The sequence below is a fragment of the Tyto alba genome, unplaced genomic scaffold (assembly GCF_018691265.1).
Source record: "Tyto alba isolate M040663 unplaced genomic scaffold, T.alba_DEE_v4.0 Super-Scaffold_23, whole genome shotgun sequence".
In the NCBI taxonomy this organism is placed as follows: domain Eukaryota; kingdom Metazoa; phylum Chordata; class Aves; order Strigiformes; family Tytonidae; genus Tyto; species Tyto alba.
Genome location: NW_024881297.1, coordinates 28,586,626 through 28,602,636, shown reverse-complemented (window position 1 = coordinate 28,602,636; position 16,011 = coordinate 28,586,626). Strand labels below are relative to the sequence as shown.

Sequence of the window (16,011 nt, the reverse complement as noted above, 5' to 3'; positions counted from 1 at the left end):
AAGAGAGAACTTCTTCCAAGAGTGTGGGGCCCCATATTCTTGAACTTTTTCCAAAGCGTATAACGCTGGCCTAAGTGGATAGTTAGTTTGCTGTAACATTCAAGTAATATTCTGCTCTTTAGGGTGTTGGAAGGTATAGGAGATGTTGAAGATTTCTGCAGCTAGTCAGGTGTGATTTGCTGGTATTGTAAGTTCCCTGAGCTTGAGGCGCTTGCTGTAAGTTGTTTACCTAAAACCACACACTAAGAAAGTGGTATAACTGGAATTGGAGTCCAGGATTTGTGGTTTCCTCTTCATTTCTCTAACCCTTTGGTAGTTTGTGAGAATTCATACGCAGCGCACATTTAGATGATACAATTGCTCTTCTTTTTGCATGACTTCAGGTGACAACCTGAAGGTAATTACAGCTATATGACCTTTTGGTTTTAGTTTTTAAAAAGTTCCCACTGACACACAGATTCATTTTAGAATTGAGACTCCAGTAGCAATGATTTCCTAGTGTCCCTTGCTGAATTATGTGAAATGACAATTTCTTATCAGTTTATCTATTTAGCTCCCTGCGTTCATGGGAAAAACAAACTTTTCCAGGATGATAAAGCTGCTTACTTCTTGACACGCTGAATGGAGCCAGAACCTGGACAACTAGAGATCTGTTTGGTTTTTTTAATTAGTGTGAACAGCGGAGGCTCTTGCCGCTGGTATGTTATTTTTTTCCTGTCAATAACGTGCTCTGGTCAGTGAACACTAAGTAAGAAACCCAGCTTCCCAACATATTTTTCGATGAGTTTGCTCTTCTTCACAACTTATTTTGGGATGATGACTTACTGCATCAGTCAAACCCGTTTACTCATTGTGCCCACAGCAGTGGTGTCTACAAGGAGACTGATGTAAATGATGATGATCTGTAAAAGCAGTTTACACATATCACTTTACCAGAAGTTAAGCTGTGAATTCTCTTTCTTCTTAATGCAGTAATGAGAGTATGGTGGAGTCCTGTTCCCCTTGGAAACATGGCAAAATAGGGAGCAAACCATACAGATACCGAATCCCAAAACATTGAAGTTCATTGCAAATGGCTCTATGACGTGTGTGGAAGTGTAGGACCTAGCTGCCTTATCTACTGTTTCATGTATCAAGATTTATCCAAATCTTATCACCTTTGCTTTTGTATTTTGTAATAGATTCTTTAAAGGTGACTTCATCTCCCCCATCACTGATAGGTTACTTAAATTATGTGAGATTGTGTGTTGTGTCGCCTGCTTCAGATTTCTTGTAAATTGTCTCTTACTTCAAGTGCCAAACAACCCCTTGAAAAGAAAAAAAGCTGGAAAAAACTCTTAAGAGTAAGGTCAAAGAAGGGCCGGGTATATTTTAACTGATCAGGGTATAATTGGACAGATGTATTAATATAGTAATCAGATCCACTTCACTCCAAAAAACAAAAAGGGCGGGGAGAAATCCTGTAATTATGTGATAAATGAGAAAAGTATGGTCAAAAAAAGCTACTCTTATTTCCTGCTTTCAGAGAATTGTGGACTGTTTTCCAGGGGTTGATCCAGCGTTACAGAAGGAATCCAGAACTCAGATGCCTGTTCCATCTGCGACTCCAGCCTCCGCATCATCATCATCCTCCTCGTCCAAATTTCACCGAGCTCGCTCAGGGGGAGCCAGAGATGAACGCTATCGATCTGGTAAGGGCAGGGCAAGCCTTCACTTGGGATTCCTGCTCATGGGGAAGAAAGTACTGTGGCCTCTCAAGGAATCAAGCTTATTATTCGTCCACTGATGGAAAGTCCTGCCTTGGTGGTTCTGCATAAAGAAACATCCGACTTGCAGGACTGCAGCTGCTGAATCAAAAAGAATGCTAAGTAGAAAAAGCAAACAACTTTTTGCCACCTTGATTTTCTGGTTTGAATGCAACTATTCGGTGCAAGTCGTTCACAGAATGGAAACCTTCTTTTAACCATGTCTGTAGGTAACCAGGTTCAGCGAGGTGACAGGTAATCATTTGTTCCTGGAATTGGCGACTGTTGCACATATCTGCTCTAGGAGCTTGGAGACTGAGAGCTGCCTTTAGCTGTACTTAAAGTACTTCCGAAGAGCAGCAGAAATGGCTGACTAGCACCCTGCTGATTTCCTCCTTCACTTAAGGAAAGGAGAAGGTGACGGCACCTAACTTTTTGTTTCCACCTGGTTTTGGTTTTCACTTTGCATTAGCAAGATTTAAGTTTTCTTTTCAACAGGGGCAAATAAAGTATATCAAATATACCTTGTCCAGTAACGCTGCTGTCATCTACCACCATTTCATAAATCATTAGAAAAGCCTAATTTTCTGGTCTTTGGAAAAGCATAATTAAAATACATTAATCTTAAAAATTAATGTAGATTAGCTCTGCCTTGTCATAGCATATTTTTAATACGTTGTCTTCTCATCGCCAGTGATGCTTCTTCCTTTAAAGAGTTCTGGATGTTTGCAGAGGGATAGAAGCCTCAAGTCCTAGCCTGTTTCAGTTACTAATCAGCATATATTTACAGCTGCAGTTAGTAACTTTCAAGATTTACATGAAATCTGCATCCATTCAGGTTTTTGAACATAAGGTTTTCCCTAAATCAGACAACTGGCTCAGAATTTGTCAGTTTATAGACCAGAGTTGCACCTGGGGCTGTATACACTGTTAGCTTATGTGAATATTTTAAATTATGCACAAGCATATTTTATAATAATCTTTGGTTGAGGGGAACAATCTGGTGGGGTTGGGGTTTCTATAAAAGTTGCTAGGAACTCAAGAATATAATGACTAATCCAGAAGATTCCAGACTGAAAAACCTGGTCCTGCTATTAGTTTGCTAACTTCAGAAACCTCAGTTAGTTTCCCTGTTTAAAAAAAAAAAAAGGGGGTGGGGTGGGGCAGAAAAAAGGGAAATGTTACTCATGAGGTGGCAAAATGTAGTTGTTTGGAAAGGTACTGTAAAATGGGGGGGGTTGCATAAATATAGACGGCTAGCAATGGTTACACATGTGCAAGCCTTGTGTGTTGTTCTTCCTCCTCTGCTGTTGCAAAACTCAGTATATGGCCTCCCATTTTTGCAGATATCCACACGGAAGCGGTTCAAGCAGCACTGGCAAAACACAAAGAACAGAAGATGGCTCTGCCCATGCCCACGAAAAGACGGTCTACCTTTGTTCAGTCTCCAGCCGATGCCTGCACTCCCCCAGGTTAGGTCCTTGCAGTGTGTGTGTCTGTGTGGATGCTAAGGTACACGTTAGTAGCAGTTTCCAAACCAAGAAGCCACAATTGTCAAAACGTTGAAGCTCTCCAGCACATTTGTAGGTAGTCTGTTACTCCGGCAGCTCTTGCTGTGTTTGAGCAGCTGCTTGTTTTTGTGGAGCTGCTGCTAGGGCTGTGAAAATGACTCCTCTTCTGGGAGTTATTAAAGCGTCAACTGGCAGGAGCTGAGCAGGCTTTCTGGACTGAGGCTTCTTCTTTTGCTTCCCTCACACCTATTTCAGATGCATAATTTACATTCTGATTTTGTTAAGGTTTAATACTCAATGTACAGGAAAAGGATTTGCAGCGATGCACGTTTCTGGGCAAGGACCTTGGAGGGGGTCCTGTGGGATTCCATGACTTGCAGGACTTTTCCTTCCTAATCCCTCCCATGTAATGGCTGCGGCACAATACCTCGGATAACGTGGTGTCTGTTATGGTGCATGTGCATCAGATATTAATAAACCTCTCTGTTTTCAAGCAGCTATATGCACTGGCTTAAAGATGAATACGTGTAATTTTCGGCAGTGACTTCTATGTTGTCTCTCATTGTGCAGAAGCATCACAGTTGTTTGGATTGATAAAGTCATCTGAAGATTATGAATTCATATCTCATTGTGAATTCATATCTCTCTCTGAAACTGCTCTGCTAGGCCACTTCACTCATAGCTATTCTTTTACCTCCTTTTCCTTCATACATCCTTTTTTCTTTTCCTTTCTACTGGGTGTTAGTGCATGTTCCCGGTGTCTGCTTGGGTCTCAGCTTTGTACTAACTTGTCCAGAACTACAGGACATTGTGTGGTACCCACAGCTCAAAGGTGTTAGCACTTACAGTGTGTCTGGAATCAGTCTTTGTCTTCAGCTCGTGACTGCATTCTACTTTGGCAAGTAGGTAGAACGTGAATTAATAGCTTCATTTACAGCTAGAGTATAGGCAGGCAATCACTTTGAAGAACACGTAAATTTTAGACCAAAGCCTAACTGTATGTTTATATGTAGCACTGTACAACTTCAGACATCGGGTAGTGAGTGCTTTCTTCATGATAAATAATTAATTCACAGCTTTAGGATAGACAAGGTATCTGTTCTCTTGGGAACACAGGGTGCAGTTCCTTGCTGTAGTTTTCTCTGTTTTGTTTTGGGGTTGGTTTTTTTTTTTGTTTGTTTGTTTTCTGCAGTTGAAAGGGACCCATTTAGAATACCAGACAAAAGCGTTTTCTGCGCGTGGCCTTGGCACGTTTGTTTCCCAGTGCCTGCATTCTGCTTTGTTCCTGTGAATCTTCAGTTTTGACAAGGATACTGACCCCTCGCTTTCCATTTCAAAAGTACCAAAGCTAGGCAATACAGCACCTGATATTGTAGAATATGAATGGAAAAGTAATGAGAGATAAGTTAATAAACTTGGAGAACCCAGGGGAAGGATACTTGTCTGAGGAGGTGAATCTTTTATGTGCTTTAAACAGGGGCGAAACGCCAGGGGTAAATGTGTTCACATTGGAGATGTCTGCTGCTGTAACTTCTGTTTTGGCCGATGTAACCTTGTTTGACACAGCCTGGGAAAAAAAAGATCTTCGTATTACAAGCCTGTGCCCTTGATATGTGAATTGGAAAGAGAGCATGTTCAGTGCAATGTGCTTTTCCCTAAGCAGCTAGATTTTCTTTTCTGCTTCCACACAGACACGTCTTCTGCATCCGAGGATGAGGGGTCGCTAAGGCGCCAAGCTGCTCTTTCTGCTGCATTGCATCAGAGCTTACAGAATGCTGAGTCTTGGATCAACCGATCTATTCAGGGGTCATCCACATCTTCATCAGCATCTTCTACACTTTCCCATGGAGAAGGCAAAGGGACCAGTGGGTCACTAGCTGATGTATTTGCCAATACTCGAATAGGTAGGAGATGGCTATGAACAGAAAAAATTGCTTCAAGTTCAGATTGTATTAATAAAGCTGGAGTTGTCCATTGCGTAAGGGAAATTCGGATCAAGAGTTTAGTTAGTTTTGATGGAACTTGCTAGGATCTGTTGGAGTTGCACCGTCACAATGCTTTTTTCCTTAAGAACTGCAGTATATTGAGTTGGTTGAAACAGGGGAAGCGGGAAGCAGGAGCTGATCGAAGTAGAAAATTCTCCAGGGTCTGTGACAGTGTTGACAGGATCAGCAGGCGCAACTTTCTTTCTGTATACTGTGTCGCTTATGTCTACAGCTGTTTGAAGCTACTGTGTGTACAAAGCTGCCGTATGCAAGTAGCATTTGGCATCTGTGTCCTGATGAATGCCATAAGGGTGTCTTTGCCTACTGAATGGGGGAAATGCTGTGTTTTAACATTCTCATTTTTGCTATAAGCCCTGATGGTTTATTGTTTGCGGTAGATTAAAATAAAATAAAAAAAAAATAACAAAAAAAATAACACACAACCCGGCAACAACCAAAACCAGCCGTTTATGTGAACATAGGAGCATGTCATTGGAAAGAATGGCTATAGCAGGGTAAAGATTCAGCACAGCTCTTTCATGACTAGTCTGAGAAGTAATCAGAGCATCCAGGTATTGAGAAGATGGAGCAAGCTCTACAGATCTGGATACCCCAGGCTCAGTTTTTTGAGGCTCTGTGGTGCTCCTTGCTGCTGATGCTTCTGTTTGAAATTGCAAAGTTTGTTTTTGCTCTGTGTATGTTTGTCTTTTTTTTATCTGCTGTTAAGGATATTAGTGCATCTTAGGAGATGTCTGTATTTTGTGTGCTCTCTGCTTTTGCTTAACTGGTTTGGGGCAAGCAGTGCGTAGAAGTGCTGGTGGTTTTAACTGTTTCACTTAATTTTTTGTTATTGCTGTTATTTTTGTTTGTTTATTTGCTGGGATGCAAGTTGTTTTCTGAAATGGAAAACTGGGGAAATTGTCCATAAAATGTAGTCAATATAATTAACATGTCTTTGAAGCAGAGAGGCTGTTTTTAATTGGAGCATACAGAAAGCCACGTTACCTTTTCTAATGAATTAAGATAATCTAGCTTCTAACCTACAGAATGACTACTATCTAACATAATTAGTGTTTTATGCAAAACAGAAATTTTAAATATTTGTTGGAATTGTATTTGCCATGTAGATGCCACATTCATCCTGTGTTAACACCTAATTTAAATGAATACTAACTCACATAGGCAATTTCATACCTCTCTTTGGAGAGAGCAATAAAAAGTCCTGCAAATGTTTGGAAATCTAGGTCCTTCCTAGTGATCTTAGAAGTTCAATAAATAAGAAATATTCCTTGCCACTGTATCACCAAAGGTATGCAGAACTGAATTTTTTTTTTCTCCTCAGAAAGAGGGGTGCAGAGAATCAACCAAAAAAAACCTTTCTGTGGGAATTATTCAGTACCTGACTTCCTTCAGACTCTTTCTGTGCAAGCCAACATACAGTTTCAAAATTGTTTGGTTTTTTCCTTCGTAAGCAACAGTTGGTGGTTCTATTAAGCTAGAATAGAATATTCTTGCCCTATCAGATGATTGAACCTGCTGTGTTGTATAAAGAAATCCCATGTAAGCAAAAATCGCTTATTTAAGAGGAAGTTAATGAGAGAATTACTGAAGTATGCAGAGTTACTTGCAGTTATGAAGCTTACAAACACGTCTGAGAAGCAGAACAGTGTCTTGCAAATTAAAGCAAAAGTAAGACCCATCTTGCTCTATTCATTATATTTTAAGTTTATTATTTAACTGCTGGACAGGCTCATACTGTTTAGCCAGTGAACTGGAAGAAATTTAAACCCAACATGATTTTTTGCTGATCTGCTTTAGTCAATAGCCTACTGCATGTTTTGTTTTAGAAAGCCCTCACTGACAAAAAAGTTAAATAGTATAATTCTAGCAAGAGAGATTACTGCATAGGTGATGTAGGTTTTTGTTCTTGGGCTTTGAGTATTTCAGAGCTCATATGGACCTCAAACACGTTTTGTTTTGTTTTGTTTTTTTTTCTTTTTACAGTGCTGAAGGTCAAGAGATTTAGCTCGATTTGAAGGTTAGAGACCAAGAATAGGAATTCTCTTTTGGTGAACCACTTTTCTGACCTGGACAAAGCCACTCATCTTGTGCCTTTGTTTTCTGTTTTCCAGAACAGATAATGTGCACCTCCTAGATCTACTTAATATTTAGGAAGCGGTGTGCTTAGCGTTAATAAGAGCTCCCACACATTCAACCCATTAAATTCTTAAGGTTGTTGGTGACAGGTAACTAACACTTTGCTTGTTTCATTCGACAATAAAAGGTATATGTTAATTGCCATCTCAATTTTCTCCCTTTTTTTAGAAAATTTCTCAGTTCCCCCAGATGTCACAGCAACTACCTCCTCTTCCTCAGCACGCCCAGCAGCGATTGACCTTCCTCCTTCAGGGATTGTGAAAGGCATGCACAAAGGATCTAATCGGTCCAGTCTCATGGATACTGCTGATGGTACGGAAGCTTTCAGAGTGCCCAGAAATCAGAACAGTGTTAAGGACTTGAGCTGGGAGAACAAATCATGTGACTCGAGTTTATCCCGTTTAAGCACTTGACAAATGTGAAATGGTTATGGCATTAGCATTAACACATTCCTCTGCCACAGTTAGGACATTGGCATTAACACGTTCCCGTGCTGCAGCAGCTACCAACTATGTACTGAACTGGAAAAAATCATGGGAAAGATAATAGGCTTTTCTCTTCTCTACCACTTTTTAAGAAAAAAATTATAAATGCTTAGGTAGGCTAATTGTTTTTAAAAGCTTTTGTCCTAGAATCCCCTAAAGGAAAGGTAAATGAATGAAATAGTACAATTCCTAACTACAATTAAGCTCCCGTGGAGCTGAGAGTACCCACTCCAGGCTGGTTGGCACAAACCTTTGTGCAGAGAGTAGCGTTACTGCTCCTGGTCTTGTCGCGCCCTCCCTCTGCCGGCAGGCTGGCGCGGCAGCCGGTGGGTGCTGCAGCAGGCGCAGATTTTACAGCAAGTGCGGTGTGTCAGAGACAGATGGAAATCAGCCTTTGGAAGGGGTAAACGCTTTAAAAATGAATTCCTATTAGTAGCATTTTCTGACCACTGAGCTAATACAGAACTGATATGATACTTGCTAATGTCACCCTGCACTGGCACAGCCTTTAGTAACGGAAGCCAGTTGTTGAGTGAGTGGGCACACCGAGAGAAGTATCCTCTGGTGGAAGGAGGTGAGATGTAAATGTTAATAGAAATGATGAACACTTTTATTAGACAAAATCTTCCCCTCCAGGTGTTCCTGTGAGTAGTAGAGTCTCCACGAAAATTCAGCAGTTGCTTAACACCTTGAAAAGACCTAAAAGGCCGCCCTTGAAAGAATTTTTTGTGGATGATTTTGAAGAAATCGTGGAAGGTAATAGCACCAAATAATGGGGGTTTTTCTTAATCATTTGTTGTAAGTACACAGACATGCACATGCTGAATTTGTTTATGCCATGGCTTTTGAAGTGGACTCTGGTTCACTATCTTCAGCTAGCAGTAGCCTTCATGAACAGTCTGATGCAAAACCAATGTTTGAAGTAATTTGAAGTAATTCACTATACTGTCAAGCTTTGAGTGGCCTCCTCAACACTAAACTTCTTACAATAACTAAAACTTATGAACAAAAATATTTCAAATAGATTTTTAAAACTCTTTCATTTGCTCAGGCTACTTTAATTAATTTCCCAAAAGGGGTGTCTTTACTGGTAATTTCGTTACAACCTTGCTTTATAAGATCGTTTTTCTTTTCTCCAGATCTGTATTACTTTCCTCACTATTGTACTGAGTACCTTTTAATAGCACCTTAGGAGAAAACTGTGTTTATGATGGTGTTTTGTTTTGTGCAAGGCTTCCTAGGAAATGAAATGCAATAAGGGTTGTCTAAACTCAAAGGCGATGAGGAAAAGCATTTGTTCTCAGTGTGTCTTTCTAGTTTAACTGTCTGGTAATAAATGAGCGAAGATGAACTGGAAACATTATTGAATTTTCTTCAGTTCCCCAGCCTGACCCAAATCAGCCCAAGCCAGAGGGACGCCAGATGACACCTGTGAAGGGAGAACCCCTGGGAGTTGTTTGTAACTGGCCTCCTGCCTTAGAAGCAGCACTGCAGCGCTGGGGAACCACACAAGCTAAGTGCCCCTGTCTGACAGCACTGGATGTTACAGGAAAACCAGTTTATACCCTCACATATGGTGAGTTGAGCCGTGGCTTCCATTGCTAAGCTGCTCCGAAAGAGCAGGAGTGGACAGAACACAGGGTTGTTGGTCTTAGTGGGGTTGCAAATACCTTCCTGGGTTTTGAGAGCTTTGTAGACAAAGAAGTGTAACCAAAACAGAGGACGTGACTGTAGATGGTAAAAGCAGCCAAGAATGGAAATATTTTCTTGTATGCTGGCTTGATTTAGAGTTGTGCAAGTCTCTCTTCTTTGTGTTCTAGGCAAATTGTGGAGCAGAAGTCTCAAGCTGGCCTACACACTGCTTAATAAACTGGGGACCAAAAATGAACCCGTGTTAAAACCCGGAGATAGGGTAATGAGTTTGGGACTGTCTGGTTCTCCCTCTGAAGTAAAAAGAGGGTTGGGGGGGGGCTGTAACTTACCACAGGTGCTATAATCTTGTTCTTTTAATAGCAAGACTCTTATCCCAGGGACAGGCTATTTGGGAAAGAAGCTTCTGTGATTTTTTTCAGTCCTGCTGACTGCTCTGTAAGCAACTTCTTGGCTCTGGGCTTTGAAATACATCTAAGGAAGAGCATTGCACCTCTGAGAGAAATACAGAGGTTTTAGATCTCTGTGTTTTGGCTGTGTGTGCATCTTCGTGTATATGGGCACACAGGGAATGCTGACGTTACTGCGTGAGGAGCTCATGCACATACCATATGTTCTGTGGAAGAAAGAGCACGTAAAGATACCCTGTGAAAAATGCTGTGGCAGAATGTGAAATAACACAAAGTCTTCTGACTTCTAGTCACTGTAGATCTGACCTTTGCAATTTTTCCTTGTATTTCAACTAACTAAGCGTTTTTGTGAATTGTAGGTAGCCCTTGTTTATCCCAACAATGACCCAGTCATGTTTATGGTGGCATTTTACGGCTGTCTCCTAGCAGAAGTCATACCAGTGCCTATAGAGGTACCTCTTACCAGAAAGGTAACGTTGATGGAACTTAGAGGAGTGATAGGCTGATGTGGGATGAAAACCAAGTCAGACCATCAACCTCTGAAAGTGTTTCACGGCATCCAGCTGCTGCCTTAGCAGCTCTGTATCAACACAATGTGCAAGACCTTTGTGAACCTGGAATAGCTGTTTAAAAATGGAAAAACTTATTGACCAGGGAACTGTGCTGAGTAGCTGGAAACGGTCGATACACCTAAACGCTGTAGTCTTCATTCTGTTGTAGAGTCCAGATAATACTGTGAGTCTGCCTTCTGATCGATGTGAAGGGGGTCTGCCTCACTTCCAGCCATGCTTAGCATCTGCCAGTCTTTTGACTTCGCTGGAGACTGGAGGTGCAAAGTATTTCTGAAGACTTTGAGGCACTTTTTTGTGAATCTTTGCTCAACACAGTGTTTTCTTTACCCTGACCAGAATTTTTGCAATATTGTCCTATTATTGCCATGTCAAGCACTGTCTAAAACTATAGAATTTCATAAGAAGAAACAAAAGAAACAGAATAATGGCAAATACATGGCAAGAGAGGTGGTAATGAAATGGTAAGCTAGTGCGGTAATACTATGGGAGTCGCAGAGCTTTGCTTTCATTTGTCTGCAATGTGACAACTGCTATAGCAACCAAATGCAAAACTAAAACTTCCTCCCAGTATTTGCCCAATCAGATTTCTTAGTGAGCTTCCTCATTTCAGAGTTTTTATCGTTGTGCAACAGAAATTAATTCCTGGGGAAAGAGAGGCCTTGTTATTTCAGTGTAATTATACGTTTTCCTTTTTTTGCCTCATGATTCCTCTTTGAAGCATCTGGGCTTCCATTAATGAAAATGAATGGTGGATGCGCGATGCCTAGATGCTGGGCACGAGCACTTGTTTTCTGTGGATTTCACATCCAATGCATTTCAGTCCTGCCAATGTAATATTTGGTTTGTATATTTGTATAAAGAGTTCCCTTTGAGAATCACCAAATTTCTCTGCAATCTGTCCCCAGTTACATAACCGACTCATTTTTTGAACAAAATTAATTTAAAAGAGCAGACTTGATATGCAGAAAATAAAGTAGCCCTTCTGCATTTTTCTGATGGTTTACCATTTTCCTGTGGACCTTTATTGGCTCGTAGGTATGTCTTCACGCAGCAGGCTTTTTTTGCTGGATGTGTATTGTCTTCCAAAACGTGCCATTATGTAAGCTTAGCACCGGTTGTATTCATCCCTGCCAGACAGTGGTTGTCATTTGAGTTTCAAACCATTGCCAGACACTGAATGTGGGAGCAGAAGGAAGAACCAAAGGGAGGAGTGCTTGTGGGCATGGGTTGTTTCTTCTTTTTCCTCCCCATTTGATCCATAATGTTACCATCCAGTTACCAGAGCATTACCAAACCTTGGATTTTGGTTAAGGGGACAGTTGACTATTGTCATCTTTAAACAGGAATGACATTTTTTTCCCCCCTCTTCCCTCAGGATGCTGGTGGTCAGCAGATTGGTTTCCTGCTGGGAAGCTGTGGTATTGCTTTGGCCCTCACCACTGAGGTTTGTCTGAAAGGGCTTCCAAAAACCCAGAATGGAGAAATTGTGCAGTTTAAAGGTTAGATTGGTTGCATACTTGCTTTTGATTGTACTTGTGCTGTAGCTGAACTGTCTGAAAGTAGTTGTCAGACATCTGAATGCATTTGGGGGAGGGGGGGAGGCGCAAAGGGAGAAACTTTTCTGATAGCATCACTTAACTGTTGTAGATTTTGTGCTTATGGTGTAGATTGCTCCGTGTGGCTGACAGAATTGCTTTGTTGTTCTGGAAGTCACAGTGAATCCACCTTACAAGCCAGGGTTGTCCTCAGATCCCTTCAGTGGCATTTGGCAGGTTCAAAAGCATTTTTATTAATGATACAACAAGCTATATTTAGAAATACTGCAGGGATCTTTCCTGAGTGCAGGAAGCACCTTGTTGCCCACTGAACTCCCTGATGAGAAATGAGATGAACCTTCTGGCTGGTAGCTTGGCTTGGCTTGGTATTTTGCTTGTGTAACTGAACTTGGACAAATGATGGGGTTTTAGTATATTCTTGCAGAATATAAATCCCTCAGTAAATAAACTGATATTAATGTTCCGCTTTAATTTTGGCTCTAGGTTGGCCCAGACTCAAATGGGTTGTGACAGATTCAAAATATCTCTCCAAATCTCCTAAGGACTGGCAGCCCAACATCTCAGCTGCAGGAACTGAGCCAGCATATATTGAGGTAAGTAGTGAAAGGGGAATAGAAAGTAGTTTCCTTGAGCTGAATTTAATGTTCTAATCACCAGAGAGATAATACTTTCACCTCACTACCTTAAACTTCCCAGTTTCTAGCCACTGAAACAAGTTTTTTGCTGTGTACAACCTGCTGTGAAGCTTATTTTAGTTTTGAATATCTTTGTGGCCTTAAGTGCTGCTCAAAATTAATTGGAGAACACTGTTCTTGTTCCAGAAAGCTAGTAATTGAGACCACAGAGCTCTCTGAGATAGTGTACTTGATAACACAGATTTCTGAAACTACTTAAGCCAACAGCATTCGGAGTTTTCTGTTCTTCCTAGCAGAGTTTATTTTCATTTGTACACCTCAGTAAGGCAACTTCGAGGAATGGCAGTGGATTAAGGAGTAACAGTAATTTGGCTATTCTGAAATCACAGATTGGCTTTTCATTTCACTTATGGGGAGCAGGAAGAGGTGTTGTGAGAAGTAGTGACAGTGACATAAACAGAAACACATTCAGTTGCCATCTTCATCTCGCATCTCTCTGGAGTTACGTGAACGTGTTTGCTACCTGACTGACTGTGTTCTCAGTCGTGAACCTTGCTGATACCTTTCTACAAGCACGTACCTTTTTGAGTATGTCTCAGCAGCTTTAGAGAAACAAAATTTAATTTAATATGGATTCCATGATTTAATTTCCTTCATATGTGAGATCCAGAGGCACACCCCGGCTTTTTTTTTTCCCCTCTTCTGTAGTACAAGACAAGCAAAGAGGGAAGTGTTATGGGTGTTACAGTGTCTCGGATTGCCATGCTGTCTCACTGTCAAGCCTTGTCTCAGGCCTGCAACTATTCTGAAGGTAGGTGATGTCACAAAAACATCAAAGGAATGAAGGTTCCACAACATCGTTTTCAGTGGTTGCCTCTGCTTTTAACAGCTGCCTATGAGTAACCAACACACAATAATATCTACTAAAAAAGAAAAAAAAAAAGTAAAATAAAAACCTGAAGATTAATTCTCCCAAAAAAATGAAGATCATCTGTAACATTTTCTATCCAAAACTACATCATTTTCATTGCCACAGTGAAGATGAATAAAAAGAAAGTGAACAAGTCTGTGCTGATGAATCAAAAGGGAAGCAGGTGAATCAGAAGTGGAGCATTTTCCAAGCAGCTTGAGTCTCCTTCTCGCTGTACTGGTCACCCATTAAAATGTCTTTCCAAACTTCTGTTCTTGATTGTGTAAATACCAAAGCACCTCTTGCTGGTTCTTTACTAATTGCATGAGGCTTTTTGGCCAGCCTAGAAATGGAGATTGGAAATTGCTGGTGGGAGTACAGAGAGTTCTGCTATAGGATATGGTTTTAGTCTGGTCTACCTTGTAAATCAAGCTAATTTATATATCCAAGAGTAAAACTTTATTTTTAGAGACATATGTCATAGTACTTTAAAATGCAGAGTTTGTCTTTTGGAAGCCTTCACTTCAATTTCCATTGCTTCTGGGAGTCGGTGCTTGAATGATGTTCTCTACTTTCTTCCCCTGCTACTGCTCATGCATAATGATGTTAAGACCCACTTTGTTCTACTGATGTACATTACAGGCTGGAATGGAATTTTCTTGCAACTTTCTGGGATGCGTTCCTTCTTTTAAATTGATGTTCAGTTGTGCTGTTTTGCATAACAAGGAACTCTGACTGGTAAAACGTATAATCAGACAAATAAGGCTCTGCACTTGCCTGCTACGTGCGTGCCTCTTGGAGCAGATCTGACAGATTCAAGCGTATGCAGATTCTAGCATAAATACAACTTCAACTTTCTTTTCCCAGGGGAAACAATAGTGAATGTTTTGGATTTCAAGAAGGACGCAGGATTGTGGCATGGCATTCTAACGGTGAGTTGAGACTGCAAAGACTTTCTGAAGCATTTCATAACTCCATATAATTGCAGCATTTGAGGACCATTACCTATTAAGTCAACCATTTCTCTCCCTGCTGGATCTGCAGTTCTCTGGAGCAAGTGTAGAAGCATCCTCAGTAAACTTACGTGGGGTAGGGGTTGATGGGGAGTGAGGGTGACTCCTATTTCTGCTTCTTAATAGGTTTAGTGAGCCCTTTTCTAAAAATCCTTTTTCTGCTTTTCAGAATGTAATGAACAAACTGCATACTATCAGTGTGCCCTATTCTGTGATGAAAACCTGTCCACTCTCATGGGTGCAGAGGGTTCATGCCCACAAAGGTAACTGTATGTTCCACAACTTCAGCGTGAAGTTCTCAGGGTAAATGGGTGAGGGGCATTAAAATCTCAGATGCCTTAGGGCCTTTTTCTTGCTATTCCATGACAAATCTCGAGGGCCAAAACTCTGTTTTCTTCCTAAATACGCACAAAGCCCTCATGCCACGTGAATGTCAGCAAACTTGATGGGGACCTCGTGACCTGTGTACTTGAAGCCAGTGCCTTTTATGAGACCAAAAAAATAGTTGAGCACAGCAAGACCCATTGATTCCAGGGCCTCCCTGAGACCGTTCAGATGATGATAATGATTTCTGCACTCTGGAGGAGGGGCTGCAATAGCGACAGACCCTGGCTCAGGTGGTGGGCAAATGGCCTGTGTGCCACAGCAGATGCTATTGTATGTTGGGGTTTGCTGTTACTGCAGGCTCAGTTAATTAAGGCTTGCTTGCTTTAGTGAGAATTTTCTCATTTGAGAGTGCTGGAGTGCGTATTCATATGAAAATGACTCATGCAAAGCTTCTATTTGTCCTTATATGTTGGGGTTTTTTTTTTTTGTGTTGGTTTGCAGCAAAAGTTGCTTTAGTCAAGTGTCGAGACTTGCACTGGGCCATGATGGCCCATCGAGACCAAAGAGACGTCAGTTTGAGTTCTCTGCGCATGCTGATTGTAACTGATGGTGCGAATCCTTGTGAGTATGCACATCCTGCTGTTTTCAGGAGAGGGTTCTCAGCTAGTTGTCCCACAGGCTCAAGCTTAACTCCTTTTGTAGATACTTCCGAGGAGATTTCAGTTAGAGCAGCTGTCTAGTAACAGAAAGCTGTGGATCGTGGTACTTGAGCACCAGGGCAAGGGGTTTTCCGTGCTTTCACCCTGTGAGTATGAATTGTGAAAGACACTGCAAAGTAGGAAACAGGAGAGTTGAACTGGGAGCTCTTGTGTGTAAAACAGAATTCTGGCAGGCGCAGCGAGATTGGTTTTAAGTTGCTCACAGGGGATAAGGTAAAGGCTTTTAAGAAGAACTTTGGAGGGGAAAAAAATCCCCAGAAAAATCTGCAAGGAATGCAGTTGATGAAAAGGCTTAAAGAATGTTTGTCTAGATGGCACCAACTGGAAGGGATACTT

The 16,011-nt window shown here is 41.2% G+C and overlaps 1 protein-coding gene across 3 annotated transcripts in view; it reads left to right on the top strand.

Moving 5' to 3' along the window:
* Positions 1-16,011, top strand: part of DIP2B (disco interacting protein 2 homolog B) — a 69,824-nt gene that overhangs the window by 35,587 nt on the left and 18,226 nt on the right. Inside the window, exons 3-16 of one of the 3 annotated variants that reach the window (XM_042796751.1) lie at positions 1,548-1,691; positions 3,092-3,217; positions 4,948-5,160; positions 7,567-7,710; positions 8,520-8,639; positions 9,262-9,459; positions 9,704-9,795; positions 10,303-10,395; positions 11,891-12,014; positions 12,555-12,664; positions 13,415-13,517; positions 14,484-14,548; positions 14,799-14,892; positions 15,458-15,577. In XM_042796751.1, the coding sequence (XP_042652685.1) occupies positions 1,548-1,691; positions 3,092-3,217; positions 4,948-5,160; positions 7,567-7,710; positions 8,520-8,639; positions 9,262-9,459; positions 9,704-9,795; positions 10,303-10,395; positions 11,891-12,014; positions 12,555-12,664; positions 13,415-13,517; positions 14,484-14,548; positions 14,799-14,892; positions 15,458-15,577 (1,746 nt within the window). Of the gene's footprint in view, positions 1-1,547; positions 1,692-3,091; positions 3,218-4,947; positions 5,161-7,566; positions 7,711-8,519; positions 8,640-9,261; positions 9,460-9,703; positions 9,796-10,302; positions 10,414-11,890; positions 12,015-12,554; positions 12,665-13,414; positions 13,518-14,483; positions 14,549-14,798; positions 14,893-15,457; positions 15,578-16,011 lie in introns of all 3 variants that reach the window. The other 2 variants (XM_042796750.1, XM_042796752.1) reach the window with 2 other exon arrangements.